At 34.3% G+C, this 27,500-nt stretch overlaps 1 protein-coding gene across 2 annotated transcripts in view; it reads right to left on the reverse strand.

Annotated features, from left to right (window-relative positions):
• Positions 1-27,500, reverse strand: part of LOC137642180 (uncharacterized) — a 667,115-nt gene that overhangs the window by 39,748 nt on the left and 599,867 nt on the right. For both annotated transcript variants that reach the window (XM_068374728.1, XM_068374727.1), the window contains 2 exons: positions 26,338-26,470; positions 23,664-23,833 (listed from right to left, as the gene is read on the reverse strand). In XM_068374728.1, the coding sequence (XP_068230829.1) occupies positions 23,664-23,833; positions 26,338-26,470 (303 nt within the window). The remainder of the gene's footprint in view (positions 1-23,663; positions 23,834-26,337; positions 26,471-27,500) is intronic.

Below are 27,500 nucleotides of genomic sequence, written 5' to 3' on the forward strand. Positions count from 1 at the left end.
ATATATATATATATATATATATATATATATATATCATATGTATATATATATATATATATATATATATATATATATTCATATGTATATATATATATATATATATATATATATATATATATATATATATATATATATATATATATATGGCTCTTTGAGTTGTAACTACATTAGGTTCTAAGGTTTTGATAAGGTTCCAGGATTCTGATGCATAATTTAAAACTGGCAGACCCATCTCATAAAATACTTTTCTTTTAAGAGAAAGCGTTATTTACTTTTTCATATTTTGTTTACCAAGAGCTCTCTATCAAATTCATATCCTTCTTTTAATTTCGGTCTCCTGTCTTAGTTTTACTCATATTCCTTTTCAGTTCTACATTTTTGCTTTCTCTATTCAAATCTTCTATCATCTTTGCAATTCCTCCCATGATTCACTAAAGATAACTATGTCTCGTGCAAATCTTAGGGTCTGCTGGCTCTCAATCAGAATTCTCTATTTTTATGTAGTTTGAGGAATATTGTACTTTGTGAATAAATATCTTCAAGTTTTTAACATAAGATTTATAAGTTATTTTGTCTTTGAAGTGCTTTCATTACTACTGAGGTTTTAACCGAATCAAAACCTTTCTCATAGTATATAATTACTATGCATAGTGGTTTATCATTCTCTAATCATATAGATATGTTCAGTTGTTGAATATACACATCTAATACCTGCCTTCTCTTCGTTGATTAATGTCTAGATTTCTTTCTATTTAGCATTATATAATCTCTGTACACATATTTTAATGAGAGTAAACTTTTTGGACGGTAATTTTTACAGCGTTATAACATAAGGTAGTTAACACTCAAAGAAACATGGAAAGAATAATGATAGGATTAACACTTAGGAGAAAGAAATGAACAACATTGATGCGAAAGCAAACTAAAGTAGATGATATTCTAACAGGTAGGAAAAATAAGTGGACTTGCGCAGGATATAGAATGAGAATGACAGATGGTAGATGGACATTGTGAATAACAGAACGGTCCTTGGAGATTGCAAAATAAGCAGGAGAAGGAAGAGAAGAAGATTGCTTGAAGTAAGAAAGTATGCGGGTATTAATTGACGAACACTTATGGAAGGACATTTCTGAAGCCTTTGTTCTGCAGTGGTCTAGTAACAGCTGAGGATGATATATATATATATATATATATATATATATATATATATATATATTATATATATATGTATATATATATATATATATATATATATATATATATATGTATATCTATAAATATATATACGTGCATATACGTATATATATATATATATATATATATATATATATATATATATATATATATATATACATACACACATCTATATCTATATACATATATATATATATATATATATATATATATATATATTGCATATATATACAGTGTGTGTATGTATACATATATACGTTTGTATGTGTATATATATATTATATATGTATATATATAAATTATATATATATTATATATAAATTATATATATATATATATATAAATTATATATATATATAAATTATATATATATATTATATATAGGCTATATTTATATATATATTTATATATAATATATATATATATATATATATATATATATATATATAAATATATATATATATATATATATATATATACATACACATATATACATATACACACACACATATATATATATATATATATATATATATACACACATACATACATACTGTACATACATACATACATACATACATACATGTTCCATTTAAATTTCACTACGAAAATTACTCCCCCTGAATATTCCTCTCCATGAAATTGCCACCCAAAGAATATTTCTCCCTACCATCTATTTCACCCCACCAATTTTCACCCCTACCGAATAAGCAATCAGAACTTTAATCACATAAGTTAAGCAATTGTTTGCTCAAAATAATCAACTGGATATTTAAAGTTTAACGATTGTTTTCTGGAAATAATCTGGATATTTTAAGTGAAACTATATACCGAAAGATGTATTCAATTTAAGAATCTGTTATCTTTCTCAGTGTTGTCTAATTAAGTATTTATAATTTCTTTTTCAACCATGTCTCTCTCGTATATTGCTACAGTTATTAATCATTCTAATGCTTCATGTGTTGCAGGAATTGAGGGCTGAAGAGCTATATATGCCATGAGACTCAAAGTAGAGAACCCCGGTGAAACCGTATTAACATAAGGATGATTTTACTAAATATCCGAAGGAGCAACAATACTTTTGAAGGGGATCACAATTTCACAATGCTATTGAGTCATATATTACTTTCATACACCTTAATATATGGACATTGTGTGGGGCATTGGTTAAGGAATAAAATGTGGCACAAACAAAAATTACCTATATTGTGTGCGGACATTCGGAAGACAAAAAAAAAATTAAGTTATTGATAAAACACTAAAGAAATAGGCGGAAAATTATGATAAGGAAGACTTAAAAAATTTGACGCTTGTTTCTCCTAACTTTCATTCTTTTAAGTTCACTTTGCATTGAAATTTGTATGTCACTCTCTGTACTTTGTCTTTGTTATAAACTTGAATGGACTATATTAAATTTTTATCAGTGTACTCTAATGAAAATTTTAAATCATTATCTTGAATTGCAGGGAAAGCTAATAAGCTCATATTGAAGCAAACGGGAAAAACAATCATAACATTGACATATATTGATTGGTCGGAGGGTGCAATTTTCGTCAGGGTGAAAATTTGAGGGGAGAATGTTTCGTGGGATGTGTTTTTCGGGGACGGATTTCACGGGTCATCATATATTATATATATATATATATATATATATATATATATATATATATATATATATATATATGGGGTCCTTTAACTGGCCAGACAATACTACATTGGATCCTTCTCTCTAGTTACGGTTCACTTTCTTTTTTCCTACATACGAGGCCTGTCTAAAAAGTATCCGACCTTATGCCGGGAAAAATATTTCACATACCTGACAGGATTTGGACCCTAATCCCCTTCAAAGTAGGCCCCTTGTGCTTGCACACACTTAGCCCACCGATCCATCCACTGCTGGAAACACCTCTGGAAGTCTTCTTTTGGAATGGTGTTCATCTTCGCCGTCGCGTTCCGCATTATCTCTTCTCTAGTCTCAAAACGGGATCCTTTCAGTGGCGTCTTCAATTTTGGAAACAACCAGAAGTCGCAGGGAGCCATGTCTGGAGAGTAGGGAGGTTGGCGAACGACTGGAATTTCATGTTTGGCCAAGAAATGTTGGATCAATTGGGGTGTTGTCGTGATGCAGTTGCCAATTTTTTGCCGTCCACATGTCTGGCCTTTTGCGCCGAACTGCGTCACGGAGACGCCGGAGAACATCTTCATAGTACTCCTTTGTCACTGTTTGTCCTTTCGGTGCGTATTCGTGATGCACAATTCCACGGATATCAAAGAAGACAGTCAGCATCTCCTTCATTTTGCTTGGCACCTGTCGCGCTTTTTTCGGCCTTGGAGACTCGGGATGCTTCCATTGCGACGACTGTCTTATTGTTTCTGGGTCGTACCCGTACACCCATGACTCATCTCCAGTTATCACGGCGTTCAGAAACTGAGGATCAGTGTTGGCAGTGTCCAGAAGGTCCTTTGCAACTTGAAAACGGAGGTCCTTTTGTTCCGGCGACAACAACCTGGGCACAAATTTCGCAGCCACTCTCTGCATGTTCAAATCATCACGCAAAATTGCATGTGCGGAATCTTTACTCACTCCAACCTCTTGGGCAATCTCCCGCACAGTTGAACGACAATCTGCCATCACCAAATTTCGCACCCTCTCAACAACAGCTGCACTCCAAGCAGTTTGGGCCTGCCAGAACGCTGGTCACTCTCTGCTGATGTGCGGCCACTTTTGAATCGGTTGAACCACTCCTTAATTTGTGTTACATCCATCGCATCTTCTCCAAACACCTGCTGAATCTTACGAATTGTTTCGCTTTGAGAATCACCAAGCTTTTGACAAAATTTGATGCAGTATCTTTGCTCAACACGTTCAGTCATCTTAAGAGAATCGGCAATCCGACAGACACGTTGTGTAGCACCTCACTCAGCGACTGACAGGCAGCAACTGACACGCTGGATGGTGGTGAAAAAATTCACACATGTGCATAAAGGTGTCTTCCTTCACTGTGCAGAGTGGCGCCGCGCTATCGTCTCTATTTCGCACGGGAAAAATTAACGTCGGATACTTTTTAGACAGGCCTCGTATACACCGAATAGTCTGGCCTATTCTTTACAGATTCTCCTCTGTCCTCATACGCCTGACATCAGAGAGATTACCAAACAATTTGTCTTAACCCTAGGGGTTAAATACTGAACTGTAATTGTCCAGTGGCTACTTTCCTCTTGGTAATGGTAGAAGAGAGACTTTAGCTATGGTAAGCAGCTACTCGAGGAGAAGGACACTCCAAAATCAAACCTCTGTTCTCTAGACTTGGGTAGTGCCATAGCTTGTGTACCATGGTCTTCCACTGTCTTGAGTTAGAGTTCTCTTTCTTAAGGTTACACACTATCTCATTTCTCTTCCTCTTGTTTTGTTGAGGTTTTCATAGTTTATATTGGAAATGTTTATTTAAATGTTACTGTTATTAAAACATTCAGTTTTTCCTTGTTTTCTTTCCTCACTGGGCTATTTTCCCTGTTGGGGCCCCTTGGCTTATAGCATCTTGCATTTCCAACTAGGGTTGTAGCTTAGCAAGCAATAATATATATATATATATATATATATATATATATATATATATGTATGTATATATATATATATATATATATATGTATGTATGTATGTATATATATATATATATATATATATATATATATATATATATATATATACCGTATTGCCTGTGTCATAAGTTGCACGTTTTTTTTACTGAAAAATTCCCCCCAAAATCACCCTTCGTCTTAACACTAAGAAATAGTTGTATAGGGAAGTTTGATACCCACAAACACCCAACTAATGACGTGCTATCACTTACACTCACCAGACATAAAATATAAACCTACAATCATCATTCCTATGTAACAAACTCATTTATTTCTATATCGCACTTCAATTAATGAAGTATAGTAGCAAATTATTTGTTTGTTTTGGTTATCAGCTGATGACTCGCCAACTCGCTTCTGCAAGCAAACTTGCCAACTAGTGGTCTCGCAGCAGACGACGCTATGACATATTAGCTATTTATGCATGATATATCTATTTTCTAGTACTTTGTTGATATTTTGTAATAAAGCAATATTTTGATAATGACTTTCTTGCCCCTCTTCCGAAATAATACAAACAGACAGTTGCTGAATACGACCTTGGAAAAAAGCTAACCTGTTCTTTGAGTGTAGTATTACCAAGTTAGCAGAGAAGTAACTAGACAAGAGTCACATTTACAGTAGCAGAAGTACTCCATCTAAAAGAATGTCTATATTTCTCTTATCTATAATTACAAGTTGAGTGAAAATTTGTAGGCTATATGAGGAATTTGAAAAATACTACTGGGATTTTACTCGTTTGCCCAAACTGATTAAGAACATTTGGCAACACTGTTTTCATGTAAACAACATATGAACAACAAATACTATGACTAAACGTGTAGTTGTGGTGGAAACTAAGACTGTTTTAGTGGTTTCTTTTATGAATATGTAATAAAATTGAGATAATCAACTTATAGCTAATTAATATTAACTTGAACATTCTTAATACACCCAATATAAGAAAAGTTACTGTACCAGACAAAAGTTACAGTAGAGTCATTGACTAGAAATTTTTAAAATCTTAATATTTTTCCAAAAACTGCCTTGCTAATTGAAGGGTGCATATTACCACTTGTAGTGTCTCATGGCACTGTAAATACATACATATATATATATATATATATATATATATATATATATGTATATATATATATATATATGTATATATATATATATGTGTATATATATATATATATATATATATATATATATATATATATATATACCTTGAGATACAGGCTTAATGGGTTCTGGGATCCGAGCTCGTATGTCACTTCGCTTGTATTTTAGATCAATTATTCCCATATAAAATAACTAAAAAAAATTAATCCATTCCCAACCTCTGATAAAACACCTAAAAACAGAATATTACAGTGGAAAAACATGTTTTTAATTGTTCTAATTCACATCATACACTCACAAAAAAACAAATACCTATGTACAGGTTATGATCTGCGGTGTGTGCGGAGGATAAGGAAGAGAGAAAGGGGAGGAGAGAGACTTGATGGCAACACATTCGGTATGCTACACATTTGTAACACTATGTAACATAATTTAAACTTTAAATTTAACTTAAATGAAATTAGCTTACTGTACACGCACTTAAAAATAAATGTTAATCTTATGGTACTCTAAACTCAACTCTAATTTTGTTTTCATTTTAATTTTTTTTAATTTTTTTCTTCTGGCTTGGCTATTTTTTCTTCACTTTTTGACTCTTTCACCTTCACTTTTTGCCGGCCTTTTTAAAAGGAACCTATATAGGGATGTTTGCTTTTGTCTCCCCTTCAAAATGTTACGAAAATGATATACAAAAGTGTCGTCACAAAAGGCTAACGCATGACCACACGCCAGCTTGTGCGGGTGCCTCTTTTCCAAAAACTCAGAAAACTATTGCCACTTCACTAATATGTCACTTGATTTCCTTCTTTATAGCATCCTTCTGCTTAAGGATGGTACATATTGGCGAGCCAGCTCAGTCACTCATACACCACTCTCATGTTTTTTCGTTGATTTCATGCTTTATCTCGATTGTCAGCCTACGCTTTTTCTTTTCACTACCCTTGTTTGCATAAGGAACCGTCTCGTATCCTCGTATCTCAAATTTGTCTTGTATCTCGTGGCAAAAATTTGCTCGGAACTTTCCTCATATCTCAAATTTCTTTTATGTTGGGAAACTCCTATGTCGGTATTACTGTATGTGTATATATATATATATATATATATATATATATATATATATATATATAATCTGTATATAGTATATATATATATATATATAGATATATATATGCATATATATATATATACATATATATATATATATACATATATATATATATATATATATATATATATATATATATATTTATATACCTATATATATATATATATATATATATATATATATATATATATATTAATGTCCTAATTTATGTATGCAGAGATGTCATGTACGACAAGGTAAATGAACTCAATATTCATCAGTATTCCACAAAAATCTGTCTCAGCTTATTATTGCAGAAGTTGCAGTTTGGTAGCGAAGGGAGTTTGAGTTGCCGGTGGGCTCTGGAGTTGACAAGTCCCTCAACTGAGAGGGTAGTTGTGTATAGTGAAATTACGAACGAACCTTTTGTAATAAATGAAGAAAACCCATATGCCGACGTCTCTTTATCCGTCTACACGTTTCATATTGGTGTCAGGTGTAAAAAATACGTCTTTTGTGTATGCTGTGAGTGAAGTTGTTCTTTGAGCCGGTGAAATAAAAGGTCAAGATGCCTAGATACACAAAGACTAACATAGTAGATGCTGCTGCTACAGGAGATGAGAACAAAGGAGCAGTGGGGTATAGTCTTGCCTATGAAGAATATAGACAGGAAATTGGAAGGCGAGAATTGGAAAATAAGTTAAGATAACTTGCAACAGTTAATAAACAGACTGTTGCTGGAACGAGAACAGGAGCGGTGTGCAACCACAGCACATCCGACATACATGGACAAAGTTCAAACGCACACAAGTGAAAGTACACATGCACAGCTGAGTGAAGATACGCAAATCGTAGTTCAGAAGATGCCAGAACCCCAGGCAAGAGTTAGGCCTTTTGATGATCAACTGCCTAACGAAGGGTTTCAATCGATTGAAGTGTTTTTTTTAGAGACTTTGAAGTAGCTACATATGGGTGGTCGGAAATAGAAAAAGCTATTCAAGTAATTAGATTGCTGAAAGATGCTCCGTCAATGGAGGTAATGTGTTGGCCGCAGGAAAGTTTAAGAAGTTATACTGAAATAAAACGACGTTTAATTGAGAAGTATGCCTTACCTGATGCGAGAAAGGGAGACCTAAAAGAAAATTACAAACCCAAAATACGGGAAGGTGAATCCGTTCTTAGTTTTGCAACTCACATTTTTCGGGATTGCGATTCGTTTGCTACACGGAGAGCCAGTCTCCCAGGAGGTGATAAAAAGGTAATTGCCCGTAAACATATTCGCAGATTGGTAAACCCGTATTTATGTGGTTATTTGTTCGATGACAATCACTCGTTAGTAGACGTAGTGAGTGCGATACAAAATATTTTCGTCAGTTTGCCAGAAGAAAAAACGACTGAGAATAATGGGCCCGATTCTGAGAAGTTGGCAGCCATGAGAGGCAGTCAAACGCCAAAGGGGGGTAGAGGAGAATGCAGTCAGCAAATTAAATGTTGGCAGTGTGAGGGTGAGGGGCACTGACGAGTTGAGTGCCCCACCCAAAGATCCCCACGCTGTTACACTTGTCAGGCCTACAAACATCTATCTCGAGAGTGCCCAGCAAAAAACGCCCTGGGTTGTGGCACACGCACACCTCCCCCCCCCCCCCCGCCCAACGTCCGAGGAAAAGGAAACAGAGGAAGGGGGAGACGAGGGAGTTCGATGACAACCCCCCTCCACATGACATCACAAGCAGTAACAGAGGAAGCAGTGACGACAGACTTGACGGAGCAGGTACTGGGACCTCCACCGGTACCACCGACCTCACCCCCGCAGCACTAGGGAGATGACCAGGGAGCAGCGGGATTGCAGCTGAGGTCATTGGCCCGTGCCCCATATCTCCTAATGGCCGTCTAGGAATGTTAGCAGTTAGCATCGACCTGTAAGATAAATCCATTTGAGCACTGATTGACACAGGGGCCAGTGTTTCATTGACTGAAAAAAGATTCTCATCAAATCCACTACAGCCAGCGGCATCCATTGTTCTTGATAAGCTAGGAGGAAATAAACTACACATGAACCATACAACAATCGTCAAATTCAAGGTGGGGTCTGTGAAGTTTACACATGAATTTTTTGTCTTGCCCACCTATGGAATTCCAGGAATCGACGCTATCTTAGGAATAAATTTTATCTCTAGTAATCAAATTTGCATTTTTGGGGGAAAAGATACTATAATAATAAAAGCAGGAGGGTACATTTTGCCGATAAAAAGTCATGAGACAGTAAGCGCTTGTCTTAGCTCGGAAAGACATTTAAGTAGGGTAACAGCTGTACCTGAGAGAGGAGAAGTGTTGTCTCCCCAGACCCTTAGGAGCATATCTGTGACCCCATGTCGCCCTCTTGCGGAAGGAACCAAGGTAGTTGTTAAACCCCATGACAATTGGGCCCATATGATATTAGAGGGCTTGACAGAAATGAAAGAGAACAGAGCTGATATAACAATAGTTAATTTGTCAAATAAAAGAGTTGTTTTAGGAAGTGATTCTGTGTGTGAATTAGTTATGTGAAATTGCTTATAATAGGATGTTGGGAGCCACAACTCCAGCCCGCACAGACGAACGCACTCAGAATTTGATTATGCATGCGCGAAAATTATGTCCGTCAGAATATCAGCCTGTAGTTAGTGACATAGTCAATAATTATTCCGATGTAATTGCAATTGGAGATGAGCCACCTGGGAGGATTGATTGATATACCTTTAGCATTGAAACTGGGCAGGCGGAGCCGATCAGGTTAAGGCCTTATAAGGTACCCATTCATATCCAGGAAGAGATAGAAAGGGAAATTAATAAATTAAGGGAACAAGGGATAATCGAGGAGAGAGAATCTCCCAGGGCTTCTCCAATTGTAGCTGTTAGGAAAAAGGATGGCTCGGTAAGATTGTGTTGATTATAGGAAATGGAATGCAGTCACTAAGGATATTGCATTTCCATTGCCCTCGATCGAAGAATTTCGTGTGAAAGTACGGGATAGCAAATATTTTGCAACTGTTGATTTAAAATCTGGATACTATCAAATACCCTTTCAGGAAGACAGTAAATGTAAAACGGCATTTATAGCTAAAGATCAATTATTTCAGTTTAATTTTCTTCCTTTCGGTGTTAAAAATGCTCTGTCATTTTTCTAGAGTAATGAGGGCGGTTTTTTCGCCCTTAATTGGTCATAATATTCTTGTTTATTTAGATGATATAATATTGGGAAAACGGCCAAATAGCATAATAATAATATTCGTAAAGTTTTAGGAGCATTACGACGTAATGGTATGAATATAAATTTGTCAAAATGCAAATTTTTCTGTAATCAGGTCGAATTTTTAGGTCACATAATAACCCCAGAAGGTATCCAACCCTGCCCCAGTAAAGTAGCGGCTATTAGAGATTTCCCCAGGCCACGTAACTCTAAGGAAGTGGCTGGGTTCCTAGGGCTTGCTGGTAATTACCGTAAATTCATAAGAGGTTTTGGAGAGATAGCGAGACCCTTAGATGCTTTAAAGAAACAAAAAGTAATATATTGGGGAGGGGAAGAAGAAAGGGCCTTTAACCATTTGAAAGGTGCCTTAACTAGCAATGAATTACTCGCATATCCTAGATTTGATCGCCCGTTTTTAGTGACAACAGATGTGAGTAGCGTAGATATTGGTGGTGTAGTTTCTCAAGGAGATGGTAAAGGCAGAGAGCGACCCATTTGTTTTGCTTCCCGGGCATTAAAAGGGGCAGAAAAGAATTATAGTACATTCGATTGAGAGGCTTTGGCTATTCATTGGGTTCTAGAGAGGCATCGGTTCTTTTTATTAGGTCAGTCGATTGAGTTTCAAAGTGATCATCGCCCCCTTACGTGGTTTGTATTATAAAAATTATTTGACCTCTCGTCAAGTGAGATGGATTGAGAGATTGTTAGAGTTCAATATAAAGGGTTTTCGCCACATAGAAGGTAAAGCTAACAAGGTAGCTGATGCTCTCTCTCTAGAGGTGTAGTAATAGGAGTAACAACTAGGGCACAAAAGAGGAACGAAGAACGTAACCAAAATATTGAAGACCCCCCTCAAAATAGAGAGTATAGAGAACGGGATGAGAATTCTCCCGATGAGCATTCAGAATACGGTAGCGGAGAGAGAGAGAGGGAGGAAGTTGCAGACGTGAGAGAGAGAGAGAGAGAGAGAGAGAGAGAGAGAGAGAGAGAGAGAGAGAGAGAGAGAGAATGAAGATGAATATGTGTGTAACCGAGGACATGACCAGGGGTGTCCAGAATGAATGCCCTGATGATGCAGGGTTGATTGACTTGGCAGGTTGGGACATAAAAGAAGTCCGAGAAGGACAGAAAAAAGACGAATGGATGGAAAAAGTGCGAGCAGTGATTAAAGGGGAATCGGAGAGTTATCCGTCATCTCTGAATATGCCTCGTAAGAAATTTTTTATTGAAAATGATATCTTATATTGTGCTTACGAGAAGAGGGGAGGGTAATTTTGTGCACGGGTAGTTCTTCCTCCCTCTTTAGTTAAACGAGCAATCCATATTGTACACGCAAGTCCGTATGCAGGGCATGTAGGGATTGATAGAACGTTAAGGAGAGCACATGAATTTTTATTTTGGTTAAGAGTGAAAAAATCTATAGAAAATTATATAAAAGGTTGTCATGCTTGTAACTGTTTCAAAGAACATAAAAACACTGTACCGGAAGCCAGAAAGTGGCCTGTGGTTCATATTAAATTTTATAGAGTGCATAGGGATGGAGTAGGACCATTTCCTACTGGGTTAACACAACATAAGTATATATATGTATTTGTGGATGCATTTACTCGGTACACTCATACTTACGCAATGTTGGATATATCTGCAAATTCATTAGCCCAAGTGCTGTGCTCTTTCATTGCTAGGTTTGCATGCCCGAAAATTTTGATAAGTGGTAATGGTCTCGAGTTTATAAATAAGGTGGTGAAATTGTCACGGACTTGATGAAAATTGAATACTTTTCAGTGACCGCATATAAGCCTTCAACAAATGGCTTAGTGGAATCGCATAGTAGTGCGAATTTTACCTTACTTAGTGGCTGATGACCCCCTTCATGGGCAGTGGCTGATGACCCCCTTCATGGGCACGTCATGCTTCCTACAGCTGAGCTAGTTTTGAACATTGCATATAATGCTTCGCTCAGGGACACACCTTTCTTTTTAGTGTATGGACAGGATCCTGTGTTACCATATACAGTACTCATTAATTCGCAATAATTGCCAAATTATTCAACTGAGCAATACCGTGTATATTTATTAAATCTAATGAGGAGAGTAATGAACACCACTGAAAGGTTTTTGAAAAGAGCTAATGGAAATCACAGCTCAAAGTATGATGATCGATTCAAAACCGCACCGGTAAAAGTATTTGTGGGGGATCGTGTGTATTTGAAATGATTACAACCCAGGAAACACAAACTAGAGCCAGCGTATATGGGTCCGTACCGAGTAAAGAGGGTTAAGTATAACACAGTTGTGATACAAAGCATTATTAATGGTGCAGTGTCTGAACATCAGCAGGCACACATACATGTGGTACCTGAAGAGGTAGTTTTCAAAAGTGTTCCTCCTTACCCCTGCATACGTGACATCCCTCGAGTTGATGAGGAGAAATTTTTTTTCCTTTGCTGCTGCTGTTGTTTTTTTAACAGACCTCATTTCTTATTTTGACGTGTTTTAAATAAACTCGTTGATAACAATGTGTTCTTAGGTTGATGCTAAATGTATACGTAAAATGTTGTGGTAATTTTGCTGCGTGTGGAAATACGTATAACATTGCTGAGTGAACCTAGAAACAATCAGAGGTTAAATAGGTCAAGTGAGATCCGTCAGGCGGATGCTGTATTATTCATGTATCTATATGATTCCTGGTTGCTAGGGCCGGGGCAGTTCCGGAATGGCAAGTGGCTGTGGGATGAAAGTTCAGCCTTGAGGATAGGGAGTGTTAGAGAATGTGTAGATGTGAATACTTTATACTTGATGTTATAAGAGAAGGGCGGGAAGATGAATGATTATCTCGGGAAAACGGCTAGTGGCCACCTGTTGAAAGTTGCAAGTGTAAGTGTTGTAGTGATTTGAATAAATGGTGAAACGGTGGTGGTGAGTTGTGTTGCGAAATTGTGCCGTAAACCCGGACAATTAAAATCGAGGGATGATGGAATATATATTCCTACACCTGTCCCGCCCAAGAAGCCCGTATTGCCCGCAACCAGAGGGATGTTGTTGAAGAGGTTATGTAAAACTGATGTTATGATATTTTTTTTCACTTTGGGTATTCTGTGTTTTGGTTGCAGAGGTCTTAAGAAGAAATGAATGGAATTATTTATAGTGTGTTGTGTACATTTTTACATGCAATATTTCATTTTTTATTTTTTTGTGGAAGATGTTATTTTTTTGGGTGATTTCTATGTATATCTACAGTATTTTATGTTAAATTTCTGTTTAGTACATGCCATGCCTATCCCGGGTTGGAGTGTCCTCCATAATAGACTAGTAAGGGCGAGTGCGCACCTCCTCCCGGAGTGAGGAGCTGGGGGGGGGGGGGGGGGAGTAATGTCCTAATTCATGTATGTAGATATGTCATGTACGACAAGGTAAATGAACTCAATATTCATGAGGTTTCCACAAAAATCTATGTCTCAGCTGATTATTGCAGAAGTTGTAATTTGGTAGCGAAGGGAGTTTGAGTTGCCGGTGGGCGCTCGAGTAATTGTGTATAGTGTACTTACGAACAAACCTTTTGTAATAAATGAAAACCTATATGCCGACGTCTCATTATCTGTCTACACGGGTCATATATGTATATGCATATATATATATATATATATATATATATATATATAATATATATATATATATATATATACATATATATATATATATATATATATAATATATATATATATATATATATATATATACATATATATATATATATATATATATATATACATATATATATATATATATATATATATATATATATATACACATGTATATATATACATATATATATACATATATTATATTTGCATATATATGCATATATACTATATATGCATGCATATATATATATGTATATATATGCATATATATATATACATACATACATACATACATACATACATACATATATATATATATATATATATATATATATATATATATATATATATTTATTTATTTATATATATACACACATACATACTGTATATATCATCAGAATTATCATCATCAGCCATTACTAGTCCACTGCAGAACAAAGGCCCCGAACATTTCCATCCTCTTGCGTCTGTTTCTGGTCTTTCTGTGCCAGTTCACGCTAGCAAACTTTCTTAGTTCGTCGATCCATCTTCTTATCTTCCTTAGTCTGCGTCTTTTACAAACACTAGAGACCTTTTTTTTGTTATCATTAATATCCATCTATTGTCTGTAATTCTCATTATATGTCTTCATACCTATTTCTTTTTCTTACAAGTTGTTAGAATATACTATTCTTTAGTTTTTCCTCATATCCACTTTGCTTTTTTTCTTTATCTTAATGTTACTCTCATTATTATTCTTTCCATAGATTTTTGAGTTGTAACTATCTCATGTTCTCAAGCTTTCGTGAGGCTCCTAGTTTTTTATGCATAAGTTAATACTGGTCTGACCATCTCTTTCAATACTTGTGTTTTTAGAGAAGTGACATTTTACATTCCATAATCTTTTTTTGTTTACCAAATGCTCTCCATTACATGCTTATGCTTCTTTTAATTTAGTTCTAGTGTCCTGGGGACACACTCTCTGTCCTAAGTACACATATTCATTAATTATCTCCAGAGGCTCATACAAAGTGTTATTTGTATTCTCTTCATTTTCATTGAACATTATTTTAATTTTTACACATCTTCATCCATACATTTCTGGTTTTCATCTTTTATAAGCATAATTTGAGCAGATGTTTGGTGCTCGCCGAATGAAGAAGTGTTTGCATAGAGCTTTGTTGAACACTTTCTGTGGGACATGATTTTAGCTTATGTTTCTCATTTATGAAAACATGATAAGATATTAGTTAATCTCAGGGAGAGACTAATGTGAGAAGTAATAGTACATCATATCTGACACTGACTCCCTGTGCTGTCCCCAATGTGAAAATGGTGAGAGACCCAAAAAAGTGGATAGGATGTGATTGCAAAATGTACTATCATAAGAGTGTATGTCTATAGTGACAGCCTTCAGTGATAAAGATGCATTAAACTTGAAATAGATATGCCCACACTGCATAGATGAAGCCAGAACAGCCAAGTTACATATATCAAAATTGGAGGAGGCCTTTACAATTAGAGATGATGCTTTGATTGAACAAGATGCAAGAATTGCTCATTTAGAAAGCAAAGTTACGGAGCTTAGCACACATGTAGCAAAATCCACCCAGACCACTAACGTAGCTAAGATAGTTGAATATATAGCGATGGATATGGAATTAATCAAGGTAACACTTCAAACACTGGTGGACTCAAAACCAGAGAAAATGGCATATGCTGACAAGTTAAGGAAAAGAATCTATTGGTAATTGAATAAAATAATGCAACAGCTATAATTACTGATAGAAAAAAATGAGGTTGAACAAGCACTTAAAGAAATTCCAGTTCTTAATTCTAGGTCAACTTCGGATGGAAATTTTTTGTAAATTTCGCTAACACTAAGGTCAGAGAGGAAGCAGCAAACAAGATTCCGACATTGGTTGCAGACACTGAGACGCGAAAAATTGTAAAATTAAAACAAAAAATGATGATATGCAATGTATACTATGATGAAGAAAAGAAGTAGTAGATGCCTTTATTCAAAGAAATCATTGCCTGGACCAAATCCAAAGTATAGAAGTTAAGATAAGTGAGGTATTGAAGTAAAGTGCTGCAGGTGGGACTACCGACTACCCACCACATGTTGAAATGTGATCCGGAAGTTCGGAAGGCTATTCATGATAATGGTGACAAAGTTATTTTGCGTTGGGGTACTTATAACATACGTGATAGATACCACGTGATTACCTGCTACCACTGTCAGAGGTATGGATATTTTGAAAAAGATTGTAAATTTAAGACTGGTGATAAAGTCCGCGGGAAATGTTCAGAATACATTCCACCAGAGAATGTAATTCTCAACTGTTAAAATACATATACTGCACAAAGTTAAGCAAGCCAGATGACCTCATAGTAAATTCAAGAAATTGCAAAGCTTATGACTTGGAATTGAAAAGACTGGCAGAAAATATTGAACATGGATACTAAGGATGTGATTAACGAGAAATATTTCACACTAGCATTATCTGAAACATGGTTAAATAACATTAAAAAGGCCAAGATCATTGAAATGACATCCACCACACACGCCTTTCACATTCCGAGGGCAGGTCTGGTAGGGGTGTCGGGCTCTTCATTCATAAGGGTTTCTCAAATCTCAAAATGTTAAAAAGAACTAGTATAACAAACTTTGAATATATAGAAATAAATTTTATGAAAAAAAAAGCAGAAAAATATCCATTGTAACAGTTTACAAACCTCCGAGAATAAATACTAGTGTCATCTTTGAAGAATTCAGTGTACTCATTGAGATGATTATCATGGAGAAAAATTAATTAGTTATTTGTGGAGAATTCAATCTTTGGGTGGATGACACGTCAAAATTTGATGCTTCAGCATTTTGTAACTTATTAGAATCATATGAATTGGTAAATAATGTCGACTGGGCAACTACTTTAACTTGGCGTTTGTTGGATCTAGTTTTGAGTGATGGAAGGAATAGCTCGTATCTGTAGAAGAGAAATGCACTATCTCCCAAATACACAAACTTATTACATTTAGAATACCTCTACAGAAATATGCAGGGGGGAAGAAAGTATAAAACTTTTTTTTTTTTTAATGTATTTATTGAAGAATTCACAAAGAATATGAAAGATCCTATCAACGTTCTTTGCGATCATGATAACCAACCTTTGTTGGGAGCTTAGTGTGTCAACTGCCTCACGACCACATATAATAGAGTGAGTAAAGGTGAATATGATACCATGTGTCCACTGATGGAAAACACTATAACTGTTAAAAGACCAATCTCCTTCGTTTGATGGAGAGACTTAAGAGCAAAATAAGGAAAAAAGACGTAAAGAGAAAAAATGGAATCTGTCAAAAACTGAAAGTACATGGGTAGAATACAAAACTGAAATGTGCCAGTATAGCAACCTACTAAGAAGGAAAAAAGTTAATTCTACTAGAGAAAGACCCATGGAGCAGCAACAGCCATTAATAAGTTATACCGTCTCCTAAATGGTATAATGGGAAATGTAAATGAAAAAAGGCTATCAGAGGGGTACAGTGTCCAGGAACTATCAAATAATTTTCAAGTATTTTCTAAAAACAATATAGAAAATGTAAATAGGTCATTTGTAAATATTCAATATCAGATTAATTCTACAATAGATGCACAGATAAAATTAAGGAGATTTCATAGCGTAACACAAGATGATATCACCAGGATTATCAAGATAGGGAAGAAAACTAACTGCTCGATCAATCCAAAGCCAATATCTGAAGTAACTGGAGAAATAAACTTTTCTAATCATGGCAAAATAATTGAGAACAGCCAATATAAGCATCGATGAGTGTAACACTGGTTCAGAAAAGTGCTCTGGATTATCAGGAATGAAATTTATATAGACCTATTTCAAATCTATCTTTTATTTCAAAAGTGCTAGAATACGTAATTCTTGAACAACTAGTGTGCTTCCAGAAAATTGTACTCTACGGAGACAGCTATCTGTACTATTGTAAATATGCTGGAAATGACGGATAAAAATAAATGTGGTATTTTCATTTTACTTGATCTTAGTGCTGCTTTTGATAAAGTTGTGCATGAACTGCTACTAGATGATCTACGGTCCATCGACGGTGAAGATCAAGCCTTCGAATACCTAAAAGACTACTTAGTTGGTAGAAATCGGATACTCTTATCATATGGACCTTCAAACAGAGGGGTAGCTTTGGGAAGTGTACTGGGCCCAATCTTATTCTGCATCATATTATTGGTCTATCTAAAATACTACAAAGGTATGGTGTGAAGTTCAAGCTTTTTGCAAATGATAAAAAATGTTTACTTCTCCATAAATGATATAGACGACACTACTGAAACTCTAAACCGAATCCTTGATAGTATTAGGGAATGGCAATCAAAAAACTAAAATTAAATGAAAATATAACTGAGTTTATGGTGGTGGGAAAGAAAAACAGCATAAGAAAGTTGGGTGATATTCAAATAAACATACATGACGACTCGGTCCCGATATCTAGTAAAGTTCAGGATCTAGGCATATCTCTTGACTGTATCTTGTCTCTCAATGCCCTAGTAAATAATGTAGTAAAACTAATGGTTATCATCTCAGAAACATTCATTTTATAAAATATTACCTAGAGGAATATTCTGTAAAGACACGTGATAAACTGTGTCATTACCAGGATTGACTACTGTAACTCCATCGACTATAATTTGCCAAAATTTCAACTTATAAAATTACAAAACATAATAAACAGAGGAGCAAAACTGATAAAAGGTGTCCCACCTAGAGAATGGATCACTCATTTAATAACTGATTTACATTGGCTGCCGATTAAAGCGAGAATTGGATTTAATATATGTACAATAACCTACCAAGTCGTCAGAACCGGCCGTCCAAAATATCTAAGAGAATTGCTTCATATTGTGCAGTCAACAAATCATGTTGACACGGGAATGGTTACAGATGATTTTAAACTATTAGAACCTAGATAAATGTCTTCTGTAGGCTTTTGAGCCTTTAAAAATGCGACCCCGAGACTATAAAATAAGCTCCCCCTGAAACATCCGGATGGTTGAAGATACTAAGGCTTTCAAGAATAAATTGAAGACTTTCTTATTCTGTGAGTGCTTCGCCAGTGGTGATTTAACAGAAAATGACCAATACTCGATGTGACATGCTGAATGATTTCGAATGAACGTGATAAAACGACTGTGGAGGTCTTGTAGAGAGTAGGGTTCCCCTGCTGTACAGGACCAGATAACCAGTCCTTAAAGTAAAGTAAGGAAGTCTAGAAATCTTAAGTTGTTAAGGTATTTCTCTTTGATATTTATTCCTACATTTTCCCAATCTAAATTCTTGATAACCTCCTCTAGACATGCTGTGAACAATTTAGGAGAAATGGGGTGTGTCTGTCAAACTTTTCTCAATCGGGACTTTCTCACTAACTATCTTTATGTAGTAGGATTGCTATACTTTATGTATAGATATCTTCAAGTGTTCCAACATAAGATTCTTTCATTACTGCAGATGTTTTCACAGAATCAAAAGCTTTTTCATGGTCTATAAATGGCTAGTTTGTCATATTCTGCTGATTTTCCATTAGCTGGTTGATTACATTCATATGGTCAGTTGTTGAATACCATCTTGTAAAGCCTGCCTGCTCTTGCTCTTAGAGTCTAGCTGTCTTTCTTCTACCCTAATATGATTTCTGTAAATATTTTATATATTATGGAAAATAAACTTATTGGGCGGTAATTCATCAGGTCTTTTGTGTTTCCCTTTTCGTGAAGTAGTATAATGCTAAAGTTTTTCCAAGCTCTAGGTATAGAACATTCTTGAAGACAGTTGGTATATAGTACTGCCAGTTTTACAACTATGAATTCTCGTCCATCTATTAGTAAATCAATTGTTACGCCATCTTCCCCATGCTGCTTGACCTTTTCTATACCTTTAATGCATTCTTCACTTCACCTTCGGTTACGTTTGGTACCGGCTCATGTGTTTCATTAATTTCTTATTGGTTAAGTTATTTCATATATCACTACTTTAAAGCATTGTATAGAAATCGTGTGCAAATTTCATCACACCATCTCTACTGTGGATAATGTTTGCATTTTCATTCCAAAGTTTTCTCTTCATCCATTTAATGCATATTCCTTTCTATAACATTTTCTCAATTTTATTCCGATTGTGTTTAGGAATATCTTGAGTTTATACTCTATTTTTTTTATAGTTCTGGTAATTCTACTTCATCTCTCTTGATTTTTACCCTGATTTCCATTTTTTTTTTATTAGTTTTTTGTTTTTTTTCTGATAGTTTTCCTTGATCTTGTTTAGGAACTCTTCCACCTCTCACTTTTGCTGATTTCAATACAAATTTTGTTAAATTAGTTACTTTATTGCTTCCATTTCATCATGTAGCTGGGAGTACCTATTTTGTATTGCTTAACTAAACTTATCAGTGTGCTTATTTTCTTTCTTAAAATTAATTTTTCTCTCTTTCCTTATATCAAAACAAATTTTTATTCTCACCAGACTATGATTGATTTACTTTAACATCTTTAACACTGTTACATATTTAACGAAATCAATTTTTTTTTCACTGAGTAAGATCTATTTCAGTTTTCGTTTACTCATTTGGGCTTCTCCATGTCCATTTTTCTATGATCCCTTTTCTATGTTCCTTCAGTTTATACATCTTATTTAGTTTGATAATTAATCCTGCAATTCTATCACTAGTACTATTAAATTCTTCTATGTTACTTTGTAAGCAAGATTTTTATTATTAGAGATCCCACTCTATTTTCTTTGTTCCTTTTATGTCTTCTGAAGCTAAATATAAGGCGCTCTTTTAATTATATATAAGATTCCCCAGTTTTTCCAATTTCACTCAATCCTATTATATCCCAATTATTTTATCTCAGTTCTTCTAGTAACATAGCAAGATATTCTTCCCTACATAGGGTCTTGACGTTGTAAGTTGCAAGGTTCAGTTTCCAAAGGTAGCCGGTTCTAGTTTAGAGATTCATAGCACCCCCTGCATTGGAAATTAGCTACCCATCACCTTGGGCAGCTATTCCACTGCCTCTGGGGACTTAGAGTCTGCTAGCCATTGGGAATTGGTGATGATGAGAGATTTTTGTCTGAAGGCTCACAGCAAAAACCTAGTATGGGTGGCTCTGACTAGTATAGCTTTGCTGATCATTGCGATGTGCAAGCCCTTTCACCATCGTCAAGGTATCTTCACTCAGAAATGGATATATATATATATATATATATATATAAATATATATATATATATATATATATATATATATATATATATAAATATATATATATATATATATATATATATATATATATATATATATATATATATATATATACACACATGTACATATGTATATATATATATATATATATATATATATATATATATATATATATATATGTATGTATATATATAAAATGTATAAATATGTAATTTACACACATATAAACATCGTCTTAAAAAGAGAATATTTAAACACACACATATATATGTGTATATATATATATATATATATATATATATATATATGTGTGTGTGTGTGTGTGTATTTTTGTATATATATAAATAGGAAAATAAATTACCCCTTACAATAATAATAATAATAATAATAATAATAATGATGATGATTATGATGATGATGATATTATAATAATAATTCTACTACTACTACTACTACTACTACTACTACTACTACTACTAATAATAATAATAATAATAACGAAACTATTCATGTGTGATTGGACACAATTTTGCCAGGTGCGTTGGTGAGGGTATAGTATTTGTGGTTCTTGAGTTTGAGAAAAGTTCATTACATTTTTGTCCACCGTAATCCTGTTTTCATGTGGAAATGATAGTTAGTGTGAATGATATTAGCAAACACAATAATGATAATTCTAACGTTCATAACTTTATAAATTATAACACTATAATAAAATCTTTTGATCCAATTCTGACCTAACATTTACTTTCCTTATTTTTTTTAATACGAAACTGTAATTAAAAGCAATACATAATTTTAGTTATTGCAGAAAGTATTTTCTTAAAAGGCACCTATTACTCTCTATGATTATGAATTAAACTGTATACTACCTATTTCAAGGCCCATAACACCCTCCTTTTTTAAATATAACTATCGAACTCAGCTTCTAATTAATGTGATACCGAAACCAGCAGTGTTTGAGACACCGACCTAATTATGAAAAATGGATTCAAGCATGTACTCCACATTATTGTCTTACTTTATATCGAGAAATGTCATCTCAATTTTGTGGGCACGGTAAGAACGGAAATAAATACCTGGCAATTAAGCGCAGAATGTATGTCGACCGTGACGTCCCCGTGACGTTTATACTTGCCACGCCCCCTTTTTGTATGGTTATTACATCAGTGCAAGAAATTATATGTGTATATATATATATATATATATATATATATATATATATATATATATATATATATACACCTTTGATAGATATAAGGTGTTTTTATATTTCAATACTTACTTGCATTCATTAGTGAGTTGAAGTTATGGAATGATTGTTGAGGGTGTGCTCATATGATCATTATGATTATTTAATATGGCCGATGATTGGATGGAGGTGAAAGGATAGTAATACTTTATTAACAATAAGTGTATTGTACATAGATAGTAGTATAGTAGCTAACATTTTAACTAATATAGTTACAAGACTGAAGTAGAATATATATATATATATATATATATATATATATATATATATATATATAAATAAAAGAAAAGAAATAATTATATATATGTATATATGTATACATATATATATAATATATATATATAAGAGAGAGAGAGAGAGAGAGAGAGAGAGAGAGAGAGAGAGAGAGAGAGAGAGAGAGAGAGAGAGATCTGATCATGCATAATATTCATCTACAGTATACATGTCCGTGATAGTACGTCATTAAACATGTTAACATGATACCAACCTATTCAATCCAATCTTCAGTTTATTGTTGTCTTACCCTCTTATTGTAAGTTAAGAGTCGCAACACAAAAGCATTACGACAACCTTTTAGACAATAATGAAGGATTTTAGACATATATCCTTGTGGGCAATGGTGAGGCATTCTAGACGTGATGTAAAATGTCATTAGTAGGCAGTAAGCAATGTGTCAGCAGTAGTCCTTGTCAATGCCTGTATCTAAGAGATTGCTTACCGAGAATTGAATTTGTTTGTCTTCTTCGTCTTTATCAAATAATAAACACAAGTGAGGCTTAAAATTAGTTTATTCAAACATAATAGCTAATCAGTATCTTTAGATTCCATCAAAGCGCAGTACAATTCACTACAACTTATATATTATTTGATAACCATACAAAAATGGGGTCCCACGTCATGGTCGACAAACGTCATTCTTCGCTTAGTACTAGATCTTAATTTCTGTTCTCACCACGTTCACAAAATTGAGATGACATTTCTCGATAAAAAGTAAAACAATAATGCGGAGTAGACGCTTGAAGCAATTTTTCTTAATTAGGTCGGTGTCTCAAAGTCTGCTGGTTTCGGTATCACAATAATCAAAAGCCTAGTTCATTAGTAATATGAAAAAAGGAGGGTTTTCCTGGCCTTGAAATATGGTACACTTCTAAAACTATACAACGTAGATAATCTTCAGTCCTTTAACAATCTGAATGAAAAGTCACTGAATAATAAATGCATAGACCCTAACTAAAAGTTGAAAACTAAGATTGTTTTGTTTACTTCTGTGCCGTTGTGGTACCATGCCAACATCACATGCGGATAGGCATTCCTAGCCTGACACAATGCCTCCACGCGCTGCCCGTCTCTGACCTCCAGAGGTCCTGCACCACTCCATCCTGTCACCTTGATGATTGGGCCGTATTCCCCATGCTGTAGTCCATCGGGCGGATCTGAAAATAGCATTACTGTTAAGTTCGATGCTCTATTTAAGCATGTCGTTTAGTGCTTAGATGTAATGCAGTCGTGGCAGATATTGATACAAAAATGGAGGTGATTTGAATACATTTCTCGTCATGTTACCTGATTACAGAACTACGGATGATTGTCAACCAAAGAGATGGCATAATTCTATTTAAGCATTCATATACTAACCTGGGGGTGCAGTATCCAACCTAACCAAGTGTGTTGCAACCACCCTACCTTAAAATGACACATCCCAACTTTATTTAGGATTGTCGTTTAGAATAACGTCACGAAAGTTTTCGCACTCCAGGAAAGTTCCTGAATGCTAACTGTCGCTGTATATCCTCCCCTACGCCCCATGCAATAATTCATGCCATCCTCTTAAAACTTCATCCCTTTCATTCACTTATCGTTCATTAGTTCATAATTTTACGGTAACTAGAATGGTACCACAAACATTAAGTTTATAGTAGCGACTGGAACACAAATTGAGAAAAATAGTAATTCATCATTCTGACATTTGTATTGTAAATAGCGTAATTATATTTCCCCCCATAGAAGGAAAATATATTGTTTTTCCTGTGTTTCTTCTCCTTCTTCTCCTCCTGAAAATTGGCACAAAAGTCGAATGGGCAAATACCCAGGTATATTTTTAATTATTTTTCATACCTTTAAAATTTTATTTTATTTTTTTGGACATTTTATGACGAAATGTATATTTTGGGCTCCTGTACCTTAGTATTATAACCGAATAACCTGAAATTTGATACGGAGGCTCCTTAGATAAATGCCAATAGTAAGTCATCAGCATTTTGGCATAAGTATGTTTAAAATGGTTAATTTTGCTATTTTTGTCCATATTTAACCAAAAATTTATATTTTCGGCTCCTGTGCCCCCCCATCTTTACACCAAATAACCTGAAATTTCGTATGTAGGTACCTTTGATATATGTTCACAGGATGTATCAATTTTAATGATTTTCGGCTATTCTATTTTATACATATTTGCATTTTATGGGTTCTATGCGTGGTATTTAAACCAGATGACCTGAAATTTAGTATGGAAATGCCTGTAATATATGCCCACAGGACTTTATTCACAATTTTTGCATACACCACTTCAGAATGATTTCTTAGGGGATTTTGTTTATTAGACCAAAAATTTTGTATTTCCGAATATGCCTATTTAGAAGTAAAGTGATGTGATGGTGAATCTAATGGGAACTCATTTCTGGAAAGGATTAATCAGGGCTGCAACAGAGAAAATAGCCCAGTGAGGGAAGGAAATAAACTACGAGAGATGTTTAAGGATAACAACATTAAAATAAATCTTTCATATATAAATAAAAAAAAAAAATCAAAATAACAAGAGGAACAGAAATATGATAAAATAGTGTGCCCGAGTGTGCGTTATGCAAGAGAACTCTATCCCAAGACAGTGATAGACCATGGTACAGAGGCTAAGGCACTACACAAGACTAGAGAACAACGGTTTGATTTTGGAGTGTCCTTCTCCTAGAAGAGCTGCTTACCATAGTCTCTCCTCTACCCTTACCCAAAGGAAAGTAGCCACTGAACAATTGTATTGCAGTAGGTAATTCCTTGAGCGAAAAAAAAATGTATGGTATTATCAATCTTGTCAAGTGTATGAGGACAGAGGAGAATGTGGAAAGAATAAGTTGGGCTATTCGGTGTATGTGTAGGAATAGAGAAAATGTGCCGCAACCAGAGAGATGGATCCAATGTAGTACTGTCTGGTCAGTCAATAGACCCAATAACTCAGCGGTAGTATCTCAACGGGTGGCTGTTGCTCTGGCCAACCTATATATATATATATATATATATATATATATATATAATATATATATATATATATATATATATGTGTGTATATATATATACATATATACAGTATATATATACATATATACAGTATATATATATATATATATATATATATATATATATATATATATAAATACTTTTGTACAATGTTGGGTTCAACAATATCATCCAGATGCAAAGAAAAACGTAAACATGTGGCTTGGATTGTGTTGACCAAAACGTAAAATCATATTGATTTGGCTAATCCTAATTCATCTTCTTAATTGTCTTTCTTACGAATATAAAGTCTCTCTCTCTCTCTCTCTCTCTCTCTCTCTCTCTCTCTCTCTCTCTCTCTCTCTCTCTCTCTATATATATATATATATATATATATATTATATATATATAATGTATATATATACATACACATATATATATATATATATATATATATATATATACACACATATATATAAACCAAATTTATTGTATGAACATCTACGTATGTTGCATTTATACTTGTTAACTATTAATTGAAAGAAACTCCCTACTACAAAAGAAATATGATACAGTCATTCACACAATCCTCCACATTACCACTACCAACATCAACAGCAGCAGCAACAACAAAACTCGAGAAAACAACTTCGTCTAGAGACAAACTCACCGATGACTGTCATATTAGCCGACTTCCGCAGCGTCTCAAAGTTTTCGTCTGACATAACTTCACAAGTAAAGGCTCCCGACGAGTCCAAGGACAGATTTCTCAGGCTCACTTTGAACTCCGTCGATTTTTGCAGCTGTAGAAAGAAAGTTACAGGTGTCAGTTAAGTTTCATGTAAAGACCTATTGGTAGTTGGACTATCATTAGGTTTCTGCGTTCAGCACCGAAAAAAAAAACACAAGCTAATCGAGAAAAAAAATGTACAGTATAGAGAACACTGTGTTTATAGAGATACAAACAGAGTTTGAATAACAAAAATATGTTTCGAAAAACTAGAAATTGGTTTCCAGTCACATTCAAATTGTTCAGTAATGGATAGAAAAAATGGATCCTGTATTCAAAAAGGAAAAAGTAAAAGAAAATATCACAGTCAGATTGTCGTTTCATACACCTACATGCAAATCTCCCAGGTAAGTAAAATGTGATAAAAACTCGTTTAGGCATCGTCAGCCTGTTTGAATATTTTTCCTCATTCGTTAGAACAGTTTCCTTTCCTTTTGGAATTTTATATTTATAGTTATGAGAACACGAGTGACGTCAAAGGCAGAGTTTTCCCAGTGAAACCTTTATAAACTGTTTCTGCATAACCATAAAAGTCACAACAAAAGACTTCCAGGTATGTTATATAGAGACTTACAGAGAAAAAAAAAACGAATAATTGGGAAGGATAGAGAGCAGAACTCTAGGTGGTCGAACAAAATTATTTCTAAAGTATTCCTATATTTGATAACGAGGTATATTCGGTATGCCACAAGGATGGTATTGAATGTTCAATGTTTAAACGTTGCATGAAATGTATCAAGCGCAGAATATTTTGGGGCCTACATTCTTTTTCAGACGATCTAGATGCGAATATGGAAATGATAAAATAGGCACTAAAAGTATTTTTTATCTCTAGATAGCCTGAATAATTAGCATACACGAATTAAAACACTTCTGTAGCATTCACGAATAATGATAAAATACATTTATTCAAGAATATAAGAAATTTCATAGACGTTCACGAGAAAGCACACAAAAGCACATGCACACCTGCATATATATATATATATATATATATATATATATATATATATATATATATATATATATACAGTATATATATA

The sequence above is a fragment of the Palaemon carinicauda genome, chromosome 6 (genome assembly GCF_036898095.1).
Source record: "Palaemon carinicauda isolate YSFRI2023 chromosome 6, ASM3689809v2, whole genome shotgun sequence".
Classification (NCBI taxonomy): domain Eukaryota; kingdom Metazoa; phylum Arthropoda; class Malacostraca; order Decapoda; family Palaemonidae; genus Palaemon; species Palaemon carinicauda.